Below are 17,108 nucleotides of genomic sequence, written 5' to 3'. Positions count from 1 at the left end.
AAAAATATGAAAAACAACACAATAAAATGTCCCAATATGCTGAACCCAGCATTTGGGATTAAAAAAATAAATAAATAAATAACCCAGCATTTTTTTAGAGTGTAGAACCAAGTCCCATCTTACTTTTTTTTTGGTGGTGATAAATGGTGATAATTCATTACCACTAGTAAATACATCACAACACAGAAGAAAAGGCCTGTTGCTAGTGCTACTTGCGTTTCATCATGACTTTATCTGCACCCAGATCATTTATATGAGTCCAGAATAAGTCAAGAATTTTTGAGAAATCATACAGATTGAAAACAGATCACTGCAAAATTCAACTTTTGCAAAAGCAAACCACTGTTCAACACGCATCACATTACATGAAATACATTTAAAGGAACACTTACTAAAAAAAAAAAAACATGAGAACATCAATCCTGTCGAGTGAATGAATTTGCCTACATTGCACACAGACACACACAAAGTGTTATCACAGGAAGTGGGCACGAGATCCTAGGCCCGCAGTAGATCAGCTCTGGTTCGTCTCTTTGAGATGGCGTTTTTCGGTGGTGTTCACGGACGCTCACCTCGCCTTCACGCTGGCACCCAACCGTGTTTTTCTAACCTTTGGTGTGTTTATGACTCACCCCTGAGCCGAGATGTGTGTGGTTCATTTGTTTCACTCCCCTTGTTTTCACTGGCCTCCAGCCCTGCTGTTATTCATAGGCACCCTAATCACCAGCGGGGAATATGCTTTATAATCACAGACCACATGTTCTCAGAGGCTGGGGCGGGAGGAGGAGGGTCTCTCGGGGAGAATTAAATAAATAAATATATAAATAACTTTTAAAAAATGTCTCCGTATTTGGTATCCACACATCTGTTTTCATTGAATGCTATGGAACAATTTTCAATGATCAAATCAATTACATACATTCTTACACATGCTCCGGCCAAGATATTTTCGGCTGCAGTCGAGTTAACGCACATCAAACATCAGTTCTGCTCTGATTCTGATGAACACCCGATACGTCTGCTGCACCTGAACGGATGGCGAGATTCATTCCTTCACGCCTGCAGTGTTTGTAATTAGTTAAAGCTGTGTGACGCACAGCCGGAGGAAAAGTCTGATTCTTTGACTCAGGGGAATGATAGAGCATTTTAAAGGCACTAATCATATTGTGGCAGAACATCTACCAACGTAACAGGGAGAAAACTCAAAATGAGGTGGAAGATAAACCAATGACATGATTCTTTTGCTTTGACAGCTGCTAAAACATCTTCAAATCAGGCCCGCTGAGTGCTTCTCATATAATTCCTATGTGTTCAATAATCCGATCTGTGCTTGTGGAAGCAGTTATGCTTTAGAAATGACACATGATTATTAAAATAATGTTTATTTTCATTTCGGATTGATTTTTTTCCCACAAAATATCTGGCGAAAACTGTGGCCCCTTTCTATGCAGCGCTACTACCATTATTCCAAGCCGACAGGTGGCGCTAGAGTGTGACGGCACTCAAACTGTCGGTGAAGAAAAACATACGCGAGTTACACACGTGTAGAACAGCAACATGGGCAAAAGAAGGCGAGGAAATCAAGAGATTGCTAATTTAACTAAGAAACAGAAGAAACATCTAAAAGAATTTGGGGAAGAGCATCCTTTTCACGATAAGTAAGTATAGCTAAGTGTGTGACAACGCACAATATAAGTTAGCATACAATCGGCAGTTTCAAGTAGCAAGTACTAACACTCCTAATGGTTTTGTTTTTTAGTGTCGCTGATAGACCGGAGAAGACTCAAATTTTGCGCTTGGTAAGTAATTACAGACTAGTATTTTTTCTTTAGCCATGACTTATGTTTTAGAAGAATTTGTCCGGCAGGTCCAAAGCATTTAATACACGTACATCACGATTAATATTACATATAGGGTGGGAAAATGCGAATGTATACATCTTATGAAGATGCCACCTATTAAATCTTAATAGTTTGCTGCTCAGGTGAAAGTTTTGTTCTTTGTGTTTTGTTTCAAACCGTCAAATTAAAGTATTTTTGCACTTAAACAGCCTGACAGTCCACAGCGCCCTGAACCTGAAAGCGAGGAAGACAGTGATGAAGAGCAGAAGTCTGCTTATCAGAAACTGCTGTCCACTATGATACAAGGTGCTGATGACAACAGTGAAGATGAGGAAAGCGATGATGAGGATGATGGAGAGGAAATTGAAGGTAAGCTCTTTTACATTCTCATACGTTTCATTTTTCAATATCAGTTGTGGTTCTGGCCTCTAATAAGTTTTTTTCTCAAGTAGGAGAGAGTGAAGAAGAAGAAGAGGAGGAGGAGGAGGAGGAGGAGGAAGAAGGTGATGTTGCCAAGGAAGATTTAGAAAAAGAGGAGGGCGAAACACCTGATGATTCACAAAATAAAGAGCACCCTGAAAAGACAAATGGAGATACAGAAGAGAATGAGGAGGGAGAGTTTACAGATAAGAAGAATGAAGCTGCGTTCTGTTTGGAGACCAACATGCCTGCGGACGGAGAGGAAAACACGGGAGAACAAGAGGAGGAAGGTAAGAGATGAATGATTCATCTTTGAAATCTGACTTAAAATGATTTGTACTTTCTTGCAATTTATTGTTTTGCAAACTCTAAAGTATTAGTTCACATCCAGAATAAACATTTACTCATAATTTACTCACCACCCATGTCAGCCAAGATTTTTTTGTCTTTCTTTCTTCAGTCGAAAAAACAATGTTTTTGAGGAAACATTCTAGGATTTTTCTCAATGATGTGGATTCAAATGGGGATTTAATGAGTTGAAGGTCCAAACTGCAGTTTCAATGCAGCTTCAAAGGAATGATGGTGTTATCTAGCAAAACGATTGATGAAAATTAGAATTTATATATATTTTTTTAACCACTAATGCTTGTCTTGCACTAGCTCGACCTTACACATTATGTATTCATGCACGTGTGATGTAGGTGGAAGTACTGGCCCAGTGTTTACAAAGCGAATGTTGAAAGAAAATCAAACGCCTTTTACAAAACAACATGATTTTGACAAACGGATGATTTTGAAGTTGGAGGAAAAAATAAGGTGGAGTTTTTCCCCCCTTACTTTTTTGAACCAAAATACCCAGACGAAGAACTAACCGAGAGTGACTTTTCCAACATGATTACGCAAATGCGTGAAGACGCACATGCACATCGCAGAGCTAGTCTAAGACTAGCAATTGTTGTTAAAAACTATATACATTTTTTTTTAATTATGTATTGATTTTTTTTTGTTTTGTTATAGAAAATGACAGATTGTTTTGCTAGATATGACCCTTATTCCTCCACTGGGATTATGTAGAGCCTGTTGAAGCCACATTGAAACTGCAGACCTTCAACCCATTGGCCACAATTGTGAAGTCCACTATATGGAGAAAAATCTTGGAATGTTTTCCTCAAAAACCTTAATTTCTTTTCAACTGAAGAAAGAAAGACACAAACTTTTTGGATGCCTGGAAGTGAGTAAATTATCAGGAATTTTTTATTCTGGAAGTGAACTAATCCTTCAAGTGTAATTCTCAAGCCTGACAAGATTGATTTCCTTAGAAAGTTAATGTGAAAACCTAGGCCCAACTAGAGTGTACAAATGCCTCTCTAACTCTGGTTGTTTTAGACATGTTTGTGAAGCACCAGGAGATTGAACTAAGTGAAGAGGAAGTGGGACGAATCTTGAAAGGATCAAAGATCAAGACTCAGGTTAAGGTATGTAACTTGTTAAAAAAAAAAAAAAAAATAAATGTGTGGTTTTTTTTTTTTTTTTTGAGAAAAGTAAAACAGTAATATTGTGAAACATGAATGCAATTTAAAATAACATTTTAATGTTATTTAATTAATTGCAGTTTAATTTATTAATTAACTACTTTTTTTATTATTGTGATAAAATGCTGAATTGGTGCTTAAGAAACATTTTTAACAATGTTAAAAACTTATATTTTTTTGCTCTGCTTAATATTTTTTGTGGAACAGTGAAACATTCTTTTTAAGCATTCTTTCATTAATAGAACTTTCAGTTACTTGAAATAGAGATCTTTTGTAATATTATTTCTGTCTTACTGCCAATTTTAATGCATTTATTGCATCCTTTTCTGAATAAAAGTCTTTAAAAAAATCTTGCTGACCATGGTTTAAAATTTCATTTCTTCCTCACTTTTCAGTGGCCAAAGCTGGGCATTCTGCAGTGCACGACTCCACTGGAACGTTTTCCAGCCATGGGGCAGCCTTCTTCTGCCCCTCTTCCAACCATCCATAAAAACCTGGAGGCAAATTGGCGCTTGTTGAACCGGTCCTTTGCACCTGAAGGAGGCGCTGTAACAGATGTCACAGATCTGCAAAAGGAATTACTTGGGCTCATGGGTATGTCAAACAAAATAAAAATAATTTATAACACCAGACATTCTAATTTATTTTTCATTATCCTCATCTCCCATGTTTTGTTTTTGCAGGTTCTTACAGGGATGTACACTTTGCAAACAGTTCCCCCTTGAAGGAGGCCAAAGAAGTGCGCAGCGCGTACTGTCTGCATGTGCTAAACCATGTGTTAAAGGCAAATACTCGTGTGCTTAGAAATAATGCCAAGTTGAAGGAAACTAAAGATGTGCACCAGGAGTTTCGGGACCAGGGCATTACTAGACCGAAGGTACCACTGACTTCAGATGTATACCACAATATAATGTTTGTTTATTGATTTTTAATACAGCATTGGTTAGTAAAATGTAATAAAATCATTTTATATGTAATTTACATGTATTCTCTTGATTACAACATGAATAAAAGTGCTTTAAATTAGCCAACCACATTCTCATAATTGACTCTCACTCTTTTAGGTTTTGATTCTGGTGCCGTTCCGAGATGGAGCGCTGCGAGTGGTCCAGACCTTCATAACACTTTTAGAGCCCAAAAACAAGAAGATGGACGTCAGTAGCAAGAAGAGGTTTAAGGAACAGTTTGGAGAGGAGCCAGGTGAAACTCCATCCAAACTGCACAGACCTGATGACTACCATGCTGTCTTTTCTGGAAATATAGATGACCATTTCAGGATAGGTACGATAACATTTTTGTCCCTTAACTGAAAATCTTAAATATTATATGTGATGCGTGTTAATGCTTGAATATTAAAATACTTAAAGCTGCCTCTGTATATTGGGTTAAAGCTCAGTAAGACAATGATAATGGATTCTTTGGTATCCCAGTGGCAAAGAAATTACACAATTCGCCTAATACCTTAGTTTCACCCGTTACATTTTACACATTTGACCTTTTTATTGTTCCTTAATTTTATTTTTCTCTTTCTGTGGGGTAGGCATGTCTGTCATGAAACGCAGTATGCGTCTCTATTCTCCTTTCTACTCTTCTGACATCATCATTGCATCTCCGCTGGGTCTGCGCACAGTTCTGGGTGTCGAAGGTGATAAAAATAGAGACTTTGACTTCCTGTCTTCCATTGAACTTCTGATTGTGGATCAGGCAGATGTGCTCCTCATGCAGAACTGGGAACACTTGTTGGTGGGTTTCGGTTGTCCAGAGGTTGTTTTAGAACACTTTAGTTTCCATTTAAATTTTTAGATTTTAAATTTAACTGCACAGTGATTTAGTAATTGAGTAAAAAATTATAATATAGATATATTTTGGCCATTTTCTGTCTGTAAATATGTATAAATGGACGTTTTCCGTTGTGTTGCAGCATGTGTTGAAGCATTTGAATCTGCAGCCGTTGGATTCTCATGGTGTTGATTTCTCTCGTGTGCGCATGTGGAACCTGAACAACTGGGCAGCAAATTACAGACAGACGCTGGTGTTCAGTTCCATACAAGAGCCTCAGATCACCAACATTCTTACCAAACACTGCCATAACTACAGGGGCCAGGTAAACAACTAAACACCCTGAGAATTACCCAAATTATGAAGAATTTGTATTTTGGGGTCTGATCTGATTGGCTCTAGTCTTATGGGAGTGTATTATGGTCATCTTTAACTCCTGCAATATTATGTTTAATTAAACATACTGACAATATAAACCCATTCGCAGTAAGTTACACATTTGCTATTCACCCCTAGTTAGTACTCACTTTTTTTTTTTTTTAAGAAGTTAATAATTTTTTTCAGCAAGAATGCATTAAGTTGATCAGAAGTGACAGTAAAGACGTCATAATGTTAAAGGGGAAGTCCACTTCCAAAACAAATATTCACATATAATGTACTCACCTCATCCAAGATGTTCATGTTTTTCTTTCTTCAGTCGTACTGAAATTGTTTTTTGAGGAAAACATCTGCATTTTTCTCCATATAATGGACTGATATGGTGCCCCGACTTTGAATTTCCAAAATGCAGTTTAAATGCTGCTTCAAAGGATCCCAATGCGGTTGTAATCCCAGCTGAGGAAGAAGGGTCTTATCTAGCAAAACGATCGGTTATTTTCATGAAAAAAATATAATTTAAATACTTTTTTATCAAACGCTCGTCTTGTCTTGCTCTCATTGAACTCTGTGTATTCTGGCTCAAGACAGTTAGGGTATGTCGAAAAACTCCAATTGTATTTTCTCCCTGAACTTCAAAAATCATTTTAAAATCAACCTACATCGCTGCAGAAGTACCGACCCAGTCTTTGCAAAGTGAACATGCAAAGATGATCAAACACCCTTAACAAAAAAGGTAAAACAGCGATATAGGATGGTTTTGAAGTTGAGGGAGAACATGAGATGGGAGTTTTTCAACATACCCTAACTGTCATGAACCGGAACAAAAACAGTTTAGGCAGAGTGAGACGAGCGTTTGACATTAAAAAGTATATATATTGTATTAATTTAATGAAAATAACCAATCGTTACGCTAGATAAGACCCTTCTTTCTCGGCTGGGATCATTTACAACCACATTTGGGATCGTTTGAAGCCACATTTAAACTGCCTTTTGGAAGTTCAAAATCGGAGCGCCATATCAGTCCATTATATGAAAAAAAATCCTGAAATGATTTCCTCAAAAAAATATAGTTTCTTTATGACTGAAGAAAGAAAGACATGAACATCTTGGATGACAATGGGGTGAGTACATTATCTGTGAATCTTTGTTTTGGAAGTGGAGTTCTCCTTTAACCAAAAAATGTTTATTTTAAATAAATTCTGTTCTTTTGAACTTCCTATTAATCACAGAATCCTAAAAAATGTATCATGTTTTCCACAAAAATAAAAATTTACTTTTAAAATGAGTTACACAAACACTAAACTTTTGAAGGCAGTTTAAGTATTCAGATACTATTGTTGTTGTTTCTCTCAGGTGTGCTGTAAAACTATTCCGAAGGTGGGCTCAATCTGTCAGGTACTCGTGCAGCTGCCACATGTATTCCAGATGTTTCACTCTGACAGCTTCATGGACCATGATGCCAGGTAACAGATGCCTGCTGTTTTCATTTTGAACACTAGAGGGCAGCAGCGTTCAATCTGCAAAGTGGAACCTCTAAGAGAAAATTTTGTTACAACTATGAAAACATTTAAGTAAATGATACGAAATGATTTCGAAATGTTATTATGCTGAAGCTCATATTGGAAAGTGCACAAGCAATTGTACAAAAAAGTGCATAAGCGGCACTGCTATTGTTTGCGAGTTCATACAGACTGCTGCATGTACAAAATGTGATATTTTGACAAAATTAAATTCAGATGACAGCATAGGGTCAACCTATAATGTTTAATAATTATTTGCAAATATTTAAACTACATTATCCTGTAGGTTCCAGTACTTTGTGGATAAGATCCTGCCCCAGTACAGAGACTCTGTCATGTCCCACACTTTCATCTATGTGCCATCATACTTTGATTTTGTTCGTCTGCGGAACTACCTGAAGAAGGAAGACATCAGTTTCGCCGGCGTGAGCGAGTACTCACAGAAATCAGAGGTGTCTCGAGCACGACATTACTTCCAGAAAGGAGAAAAACAGTTTATGCTCTTCTCTGAGAGATTCCACTTCTACAAGAGGTGTGTGTTTTGTAAATGTATTATCATTTGCATACTTCGTATACACTACAGGTCAAAATTTTGGGTTTAGATGGCTGCTAACAAAATCAGCTCTGCCATTACAGGAATAAATTACATTTTAAAATTTATTAAAACAGAAAACAGTTCTTTTAAGTTGTAATAATATTTCTGTTTTTACTATATTTTTGTTCAAATAAGTGCAGCCTTGGTGAGCAGAAGAAACGTTTTTTTAAAGGCTTTAAAAAAAAATCATACTGACCCCATACTATCCAAAATACTATCATATACAGTACTATCAAGTACTATGATATAATATCAACACCACCTAAGTTGTTACATTTTTGTTAATTCTCTTTTTTCTCTTAGGTACACTATCAAGGGGATCCAAAACCTGATCTTCTACGGGTTGCCCACGTACCCTCACTTCTACAGTGAAGTGTGTAATATGCTTCAGGCTGGTGTCAGAGAGGGTGGCGGTTCTGTCAGCTTCACCTGCACGGCCCTGTACTCCCGATATGACATGCACCGGCTAGCTGCCATCACCGGGGCAGACCGTGCCGCTCAGATGCTTCAGTCCAAAAAAACTGTGCACCTTTTCATCACAGGGGAGGAGAAAAACACATGAAGGAGTACTGTGAAAATTAAATGTGACATTTTCAACCTCTTAGACAAAGAAAGTAATCTGTGATAATGAACAAAAGATTTCCCTTCAATTAAAATTCAGTCATTTGACTGAATGTAATGTTCTCATGTCTTTTTGTGTTCTTTTTTTAATATAAAGTCTTCTTTCGCTGTAGTCACAGCCCTTGCCTCCAATGTTCATTTTTTTTTTTAAATACTTTCAGAAGGTTTACAGAACTTAACAATAAGGATGAGAAATTCTGACCAGTTGAAGTGTCGCCTGTCTTGTCAGAAAAGCATTACAGAACTAAACTTTTATTGAATATTGAGCATTAGTTACGATGAGCAACTTAATGCTTGTGTATGGTGTGCCAGTTACGTGATACAAACTTGTAATTCTGACTTTTTTTTTCTCAGAATTGTAATATAAACTCGCAATTACGAGTTACAAAGTCAGAATTGTGAGATATAAAGTGCCAATTCTGACTTTTTCTCAGAATCGCAAGATATAAACTCGCAAATCTGACTGTTTTTTCAGAATTGTGATAGAAACTCGCAATTTAAAAAAAAATTTTCTCAGAATTGTGATAGAAACTCGCAATTGCGGGATATAAAGTGAGAATTGCGACATATAAATCACAATTCTGACACTTTCTCAGAATTGTGTGATGCAAACTCGTAATTCTGACTTTTTTTTTCTCAATTTTGTGAGATATAAACTTGCAGTTGCGAGTTATAAAGTCAGAAATGCAAGATATCTTGAAATTCTGACTTTTACTCAGAATTGATATCAACTCACAATTTTTTTTCTCAGAATTGTGATATAAGCTCACAGTTGCGAGAGATAAAGTCATAATTGCGAGATATAAACTTCCAATTCTGACTTTTTTCTCAGAATAAGTTAAACTCACAATTTTTATATATATATTTTTTCTCAGAATTGCGATAAAAACTTGCAATTGCAAGATATAAAGTCACAATTCTGACTTCTTTTCTCTCAGAATTGTGAGATAAACTCACAATTTTTAATTTTTTTTTCTCAGAATTGTGATATAAACTCACAGTTGCAAGTAACAAAGTCAGAATTCCAAGATAGAAATTCAAAATTGTGAGAATAAAGTCAAAATTTGAGGGGAAAACTACTACGTTCATAGTTTATATTTTTCAAATTCAAAAAAAAAAGTCAGAACTGTGAATTTATATGTAATTTATATATATATGAATTGTGCCTATTTCTCAGAATGGCAAGTTTATATCTCACAATTCTGAGAAAAAAAAGTCAGAATTACGAATCTGTATCATGCAGTTCTGAGAAAAAAAGTCGGAATTGCGAGATGCAAACTCGCAGTTGCAAGGAAAGTCAAAATTTGAGAAGTTGCAAAATTAAGGCAAAAGCCATCTCCATTTTAAAATCGTTAAAACAGTTAAATACCAAATATCACAAAAAAAGCCAGTGTTGACAGATACATTGATAATAAATAATGCAGTAATTGTACATTATAAGGTATGTAATAAGGTTTCAAACTGTATGCAATAGCATTTTTATATGTTTAGGACTATTATGGAGTTATATTAAAACTTTGAAGAAAAGTTTGATAAAATCTGAACGAAGGTTTGGGATCAAATTAGTTACTGCTACAAGTTATTTTAAATTGTATTAATATTTCATAAACAGATGTTTTGCTTGACCCCAAATTTTTCAGTGCTATAGTGTACATTTTTTTTAAATTGTTAATTATAAAAACAAATGCTATTTATTTTAGTTGTGGGGCCACTAAAATAAAAATCTGAACTACTGATCAGCAGTAAAAAAACTGCTTAATGTGAAAATTAGTGCAATCAACTTACACAAGCTTTTAACAGTGCAATAAAAGAGAGTTGCATTTAAGCTTATTTTTGAAAGTGTGCGAATTAGATGAATTTGATTTAGCAATTTCATAATTACTGCTTTTTATTGTGACTTGTTAAATGACATGAGCAAGCGTTCACCTCTAATGATCATGCTGGAAATGACTGTGATTCATCCAATTACCTCCTGATGTGACACATCTGTATGAAGGGGAATATTTGACAATTTAGTTTTAAAGTCACATTGTCTCTCTAACTCCCCAGTGATCAGATGCACTCTTCTTTTTTTTTTTCCCTCGTTTTCTTTGTCAGTTGGAAAATTGAGCAGCTGTTTCGCACACACACTCACACACACGCTCTCTCATTCACAGATGTGCACTCTGTCTCTCTGTAGCTGGCACACGTATACACTCACATGTCATAAATAATGAAAGAAACGAGTGTGTGAGTTGTTTGGTTAAGGCCAGCATCAAACAAAACCATTGATCTATCCATCAAATCTCCTCCCAATTTTTTTTCCCTGAACACACAATCCTGCTGTGTTGCTTTTTGAGTCCTCTCTAAAGCTCCATTGGGAATAATCTGCCGACCTCTGAACCTTCACAGTGATGCCGCAATACATTATTTCTGCTGTGCTTGCTTTTTAGTATCATCTGTATCATTTCAGAGCTGCAAAACTGAGAAACTGTATTTAAATAAACTCATGTATTGTTGGATGGATGCAAGGAAGTGCTCTGTGCAGCTGTTATGCTGTTATGAAATATTAAGCGCTAGAGCTGGTGTTTTTGGTGCTTTAGCTGAGGCAGTGCATTGCTGCAAAAAAAGTGTAAGTGTGATGTGTACACGTGCCTACCTTTGCATTTGAGCCCCATTTTTTTTCTGTACTTCGGAGTTTATAGACTTGGTCAAGGATGTTTGCGCTTTTAAAATATAAAAAATATAAAATATTCCTTGCAAGCGTTCTCCTTGTAATCACATGAGTAAAGCAGTTTTTATATATGTTTCCTCCTTTAGTCATGGTGTAGTTTGTCATATTTGTAATTTTTATGTTAACTGAATATTTTGCATCTGTAATTTCAATCAGGCTTGTTTGTGTGGGAAGGAATAGGTGACTTGTGAAAACAGACAGACCTGACCAGTGAAGGTGACCTTTGTCTCAATTATGCACACGTCTGTTCTCCATTTGTGTGAAACACTCCATCGCTCTTTCTCCTGTGTGTCCAACCTCTCATGTGTTTATTGGAGTGTGGGTAGTCTGTTGCCTTGGAAACCCCTCCGTGCTCCCATCATGACTCCTGTGTGTGTGTGTGTGTGTGTTGGGAGAGAGTGAAAGCTCTGAACTGAGTTTGGAGCTCTGCCCATCAGGTGGTAGCAGGTATCACAGGCACCTTTTCTTTTCACCTGTACTTGGACTGGGGCCTTTAATCACATGTTGCATTCTGCATTATACAACAGTTCTCAATTGCCACATTGAAGAACACTGATATAACAGTGCAACATCATCAGATTTTTGTTGTTTGCTTTTTGTGTTACTAAGTTTCTTTGTGCTTGTGTGTTCCAGGCCAGTGTTGTTATACTTTTTGTTAATTGAAATAAAGCTGAGACATATCAATATTGGATTATTTAGAAACCTAAATAATTCTGCCTTAAAGCGATAGTTCACCCAAAACTGAAAGTTCTGTCATTAATTACTCGTCCTCGTGTCATTCCAAACCTGTAAGACCTTTGTTCATCTTCGGAACACAAATTAAGATATTTCTGATGAAATCCGACAGCTTTCTGCCCCTGCATAGACAACAATGCAACTGACACGTTCCAGTTTCCCAGAAAAGTAGTAAGGACATTGTCAAAATAGTCCATGTGACATCAGTGGTAACTGTAATGCTATAGAGCTACGAGAATAATTTTTGTGCGCAAAGAAAACAAAAATAAGGACTTTCTTCAACAATTTCATGTCACATGGACTATTTTAATGAAGTCCTTATCACCTTTCTGAGCCTTGAACGTGTCAGTTGCATTGCTGTCTATGCAGGGTCAGAAAGCTTTTGAATTTCATAAAAAATATCCTAATTTGTGCTCCAAAGATGAGTGAAGGTCGTTTTGAAATGACATGAGGATGAGTAATAAATGACAAAATTGACATTTTTGTGTGAACATTCTCTTTAACTATTTTTGTCAGTGGAGCCAAAATAGAGTAATTGGCAGTGTCTAAAATAGCCTGTAAGTTGCTCAATTTTACCTTCTTGTTTATGGAGCTGTTGTATAAAATAATTTTGGTCTGAACATGTGATACTTATGGTTTTCTGATTTTTGTGTAATTAGCAGGTAACAGAAAGTTCCAACTAAGCTAATCAGCATAATGTTCTATTTCTAGCTATTTTGATGATTTGGCATGTAAGACCAGGTGGTGTTTGCAGCTCTGGGTAAATTGATAGTCACTTAAGGTTTTCCCTGTTAGAAAGCCATCCAAATTGAAGCTGCCTGGCTGGGGAGAAACTGACAGTTCTGTCTTCTGATAGGTTGTCGTTTTCCCAGAAGAACTCGAGCAGCTCGTCTCACAGACGGAAACAGACACTCCTTCCCGGTTTACAAGTGGGTTCAGTGCCCAAAAAAAGCAAAGATCAGATTTTTCTTAAACCCAAAATTGCATAGAAGGTTTTGAAGATACATTCGAGTTTGTTTTAAGACGGGATGCTTCTCCTCATCTCTCTAAAAGAAAAGGCCAAAGAGTTGTATTGATTTGTCTGAGGACAGATCAATCTTCCTCTTCATCTCTTCCTGAAAGTGAAAGGGTTAATGGATGTCTGAGTGTTTCTATGACAACACAGATGAGACTGATGAGCACAACCGTTTGGAAGAGGCTCTCAATTCAGAATCCAAAAATAACCACACACAAAACAAACCTAAAGAGATGGCAAGGGAGGAAGAGGAGGTCAATTATTGATAGAGAAAATTCTGCCCAGACATCCAAACCGCCCTAGTCAGATAACCTCTCGCACAGACTGTAACTGAAATGCTAGTTTCATACTAAAATAGACTGTGATGATCTGCATAAAGCTTGGCATTTCCTTAATGCACAAAGACAGATACATTAAAAGTTTTTTTTTTTTTTTTTTAAATGTTTTGTAAGGTTTTTTCACTAACTATACAACATCGCTCAGTTTGCCCTTCTAAAATGTGTTTGCATATACAAATTAGTGCTGGGTGGTTTGACCAAAAATCTGTATCATGGTTTTTCTTAAGGTTTCTGGCGGTTTAACTGTTTATCACGTTCAGACAATGTTACATGTAGCATGAGCAGTTTTTTATGTAAAGTAGACTGTATAATTTAAAAATTTAAAGCAAAAACAGAATGGTCTGACCCTAGCTTGTGAAATTATAATACATAAAACATACCTGAACGAAACTGAAACTGATAAAGGGCTAAATGTGAACACAAATTCACTCTCTGTCAGCAGGTGGCGTTTACGGAACATCAGCGATACAACGTTCGTTGTAAACAAAGCGGCGCGCTGATTTAAATACTACATTAATTTGCATTAAGGGTGTAAGATGAAAAGAAAATACCATCTAAACTCTTTTGAAGACAGTCAGATCTTCTGAGATGCCTTCATATAAACCATCGACCCCAAATTCAGAATTCAAGATTTTCTTTCTATAATCGCGCATGGTGAAATGACATTGCTCTGCCTGCTACAATATTTTCTTCTATTTGCGTTCGTCTTCAGCATCTCTGGCTTCAGTTAACGGCTGGTTAAAGTTGGGTTATTTGCCCAATTAAAGAATTAGTTGTGTGGTATTAATAGTTCTTAAAGCTTTCCAACCATTAGTGAGAAGTTTATTCAGTTGACAGGGATCCATTTACAAAACTGTTTACATTGCGTACTGGTAGTTTTTTGAAAATTCACACCCTGTGTGGAACTGACCATATGCACGGATTACATCCTTGTTTTAGACGAGCTATCTCAGTCAGTCCCAGTCAACTGTAACTTACTATGCTGTAATAGGAGTGTACTTTGCTCGTTTTCTCTACATAATCCATTCACAACTGACAAAGAAAGTTTTGTTTGTCTAAGAGGACCAAACGTCCATGTATACCAAGAATGACAAACTCTAGAGTAAAAAATTATGCGAGTAAATCCGTTATATGGCAAGTCGTTGCTATTATTGACAGTAATAACCGAACGAAACATTGGCAAGCCGATGTCATGAATAGAGCTGTGCATTAAATGATTCGGACTAACTTCAAACTACATCAGTAACAAGTTTGTGTTGGTTGAATCTAGGCCATATAATAGCTTTTTACAGTTCAAGAAAAAAATTAAAAGATGTGGTTATTAAATTAAATCTAAAATATTTCAAATTCATATTGAATGCATTGTTTAATTCTTATACCATTAATATTTAACTTATTTAATTTGTAGTGAACTCTAAATAAGTATTTAAATAGTTCACCCTGTTTGTATCTAAGCTTATTTATTTTAATGACTTTCTGCACTTGTGTGGTAAAAGTACTACAATTTGTTATACACTCTTAAAAATAAGTGCTTCACAAAAAAGAAGAACCTTTTTTGTCTAAGTGGTTCCATAAAGAACCTTTAACATCTGAAGAACCTTTCTGTTTCACAAAAGGTTTTTTATGGCGAAAGAAGTTTCCTCAGATTATAAAAAAAAAGTAAGAAAGACATGTATTTAAAGAACCTTTGACTGAATGGTTCTTTGTGGTACCAAAAATGGTTCATCTGTGGCATTGCTGTGAAGAACCTTTTAAAGCTCCTTTATTTTTAAGAGTGTACTAGTAAATTTATAATAAATCGAAAAGCAAGACTTGAACAACTAGGGAGCTGAAATAGCGCCGCTGCAGCCAAAGAGTGATCCTCTGCTGCCTTCTTCTGGTAAGGGTAATTTTATGTAATTTTCATCTTAAAAAATTGTTTTCTGTGAAAAGACATTTTTTCATGTCATCTTTATGAATGAAAAGTGAATCTTTGAGGTGAATTTTACTGCACAGCTGTAGAGTTAAAAAATAATAAACGCTTTAAAATAGCACACCATTTTAAAAATGTGTTCATGACTATGAAGGCAAGCTATTGATTATCAAGAATACTATTAAGATGTCGTTGAAGAGAAGCATCGATTTTATTAACAGATGGTAAATACAAAAAAAAAAGAAAGAAAGAAATGTGATGTAGTTTGGATTTTGGACTTAATATTACTTAATGTAATAACAGCAACTAAAATTAACATAATGCCAGATGAAAATTTAAATGTGATTAATTTGTAATAATTTTTTACTTAATTACTATGCATTTTAGAGTTTAGAAGGATTCATACAGTATGTGCTAAGGTCTTTCTTTCATGTGTTTCGAGCATTTGTTCTAAGATAATGGCAGGAAGTTACAAAGTGTGTGTTTCCATTGATTTTTGTGTGTTGGGATCATTGTCCTTTTTTGCAGTTAGCTGGTGGAGCGTGTCCTCGCATTTGCTCTGTCAATTATTAACAATCAAATAGAGAATAGAGAGAGATGTGAGCAGTCAAAACCCATTATTTCAATTTACACCCAGAGAGAAAGAGGGATCAGAATTATTTAGTCACTCTTAATTGCCGGTGACATTTCTGTGATGTTATGGCTTTGGGAATTGGAGTAGATGACCTCGTACACGTCATTAAACCTCAGCCCCTGGCGCTGGTTAACACTGAAAATGCTTTTGTTTCTATTTTTAGGCTGGTATTGAATGTAAAATGAAAAGAAAAGACTGAGGGAGTCCATTGAGCAGATACAAAAGAGGGTGGGAAATGATAGAAAAGATGGAGACAGAGACTGATGGGCAACTGTTATTTCTAGCATGATGGCACGTGCTTGTGTTTTTAACCAGAACAATGGGCGCTTGGCAACAGCGGGTAACCATGGCGACTTTTAAGGTAGCCGGATGAGATTATGATAACGTTGCCAATACTGTCAGGATCACATCTGATGAAGCCCTTTTTGGTATTTCAGACACATTGTGTTTTTCCTATGACAAAGCTGATTTCCCAAATGTGTTTCTCTCACTCTCCCTTTCATCGTTTCTCCTGTAAGTGCTCTTGAATGGCTTCCGGTACTTACAGAAATCTAATGACATCCCAGTTGACAGGAAATGCACAAGCACTTCACTCAGAACAGAGTAAAAAGCGAAGACAGAGAGGTCCCAGTTTACAACAAATAATGCAATTATCAGTGTAGAGCACTGTCTCATAAATTGGACACGGTTATATAATCATATAATCATACTAAAAAGAAAAAAAAGCTGAGTTTAGCTTGCTAAAGTCTCTAAATTACATACGTGGACATACAGAGGCTGTTTAGCGGGTGTGAGAAGCTGTATATTTAATTGCTTTTGAATGCAGATGCTTTCTAAAGGTCACTGTCATTAGGCAGGATGCCTGCTGTTTGGCTATAAATTTTTTAAAAGCCCAAGAGAACTTGGTGAAATTTAGGATCAAAATGATCATTGCTAATACTTGTTAAAATTCATATTTGATCTTTGCTTAATAAAGCAGTTAACAGTCTTAAAATCAGATCAGAGTATATCCTGTCCAAAGTAAACCAGGTGATTAAAACTGTAGAAAAAAAATGGAACAACGTTGTATTGTCCT

The 17,108-nt window shown here is 36.1% G+C and overlaps 1 protein-coding gene across 2 annotated transcripts; it reads left to right on the top strand.

The window, feature by feature from the left end:
* Positions 1-1,497: 1,497 nt before the first annotated feature.
* utp25 (UTP25 small subunit processor component) lies at positions 1,498-8,804 on the top strand. Of its 2 annotated transcripts, none has more exons than XM_051126841.1 (13): positions 1,498-1,658; positions 1,760-1,799; positions 2,051-2,210; positions 2,294-2,551; positions 3,648-3,736; positions 4,189-4,387; positions 4,477-4,670; positions 4,858-5,074; positions 5,334-5,536; positions 5,715-5,897; positions 7,304-7,413; positions 7,757-8,002; positions 8,369-8,804. In XM_051126841.1, exons 1-13 carry the CDS (start codon positions 1,558-1,560, stop codon positions 8,625-8,627), a joined length of 2,259 nt encoding a protein of 752 aa, XP_050982798.1. In that variant the 5' UTR covers positions 1,498-1,557; the 3' UTR covers positions 8,628-8,804. The 2 variants fall into 2 exon arrangements, with proteins under 2 accessions (XP_050982798.1, XP_050982797.1); XM_051126840.1 differs by having other exon boundaries at positions 2,291-2,551.
* Positions 8,805-17,108: the final 8,304 nt, after the last annotated feature.

Source organism: Labeo rohita, chromosome 13, assembly GCF_022985175.1.
Source record: "Labeo rohita strain BAU-BD-2019 chromosome 13, IGBB_LRoh.1.0, whole genome shotgun sequence".
Classification (NCBI taxonomy): domain Eukaryota; kingdom Metazoa; phylum Chordata; class Actinopteri; order Cypriniformes; family Cyprinidae; genus Labeo; species Labeo rohita.
This window is presented reverse-complemented; position numbering and strand designations above follow the sequence as displayed.

Excerpts from the sequence above, each read along its gene's own strand:
- utp25 (XM_051126840.1), top strand. The coding sequence starts at position 1,558 with ATGGGCAAAAGAAGGCGAGGAAATCAAGAGATTGCTAATTTAACTAAG. Across the intron at positions 1,800-2,050 it reads AGACTCAAATTTTGCGCTTG|CCTGACAGTCCACAGCGCCC; the intron begins GTAAGTAATTAC and ends GCACTTAAACAG. Across the intron at positions 5,075-5,333 it reads AGATGACCATTTCAGGATAG|GCATGTCTGTCATGAAACGC; the intron begins GTACGATAACAT and ends TCTGTGGGGTAG.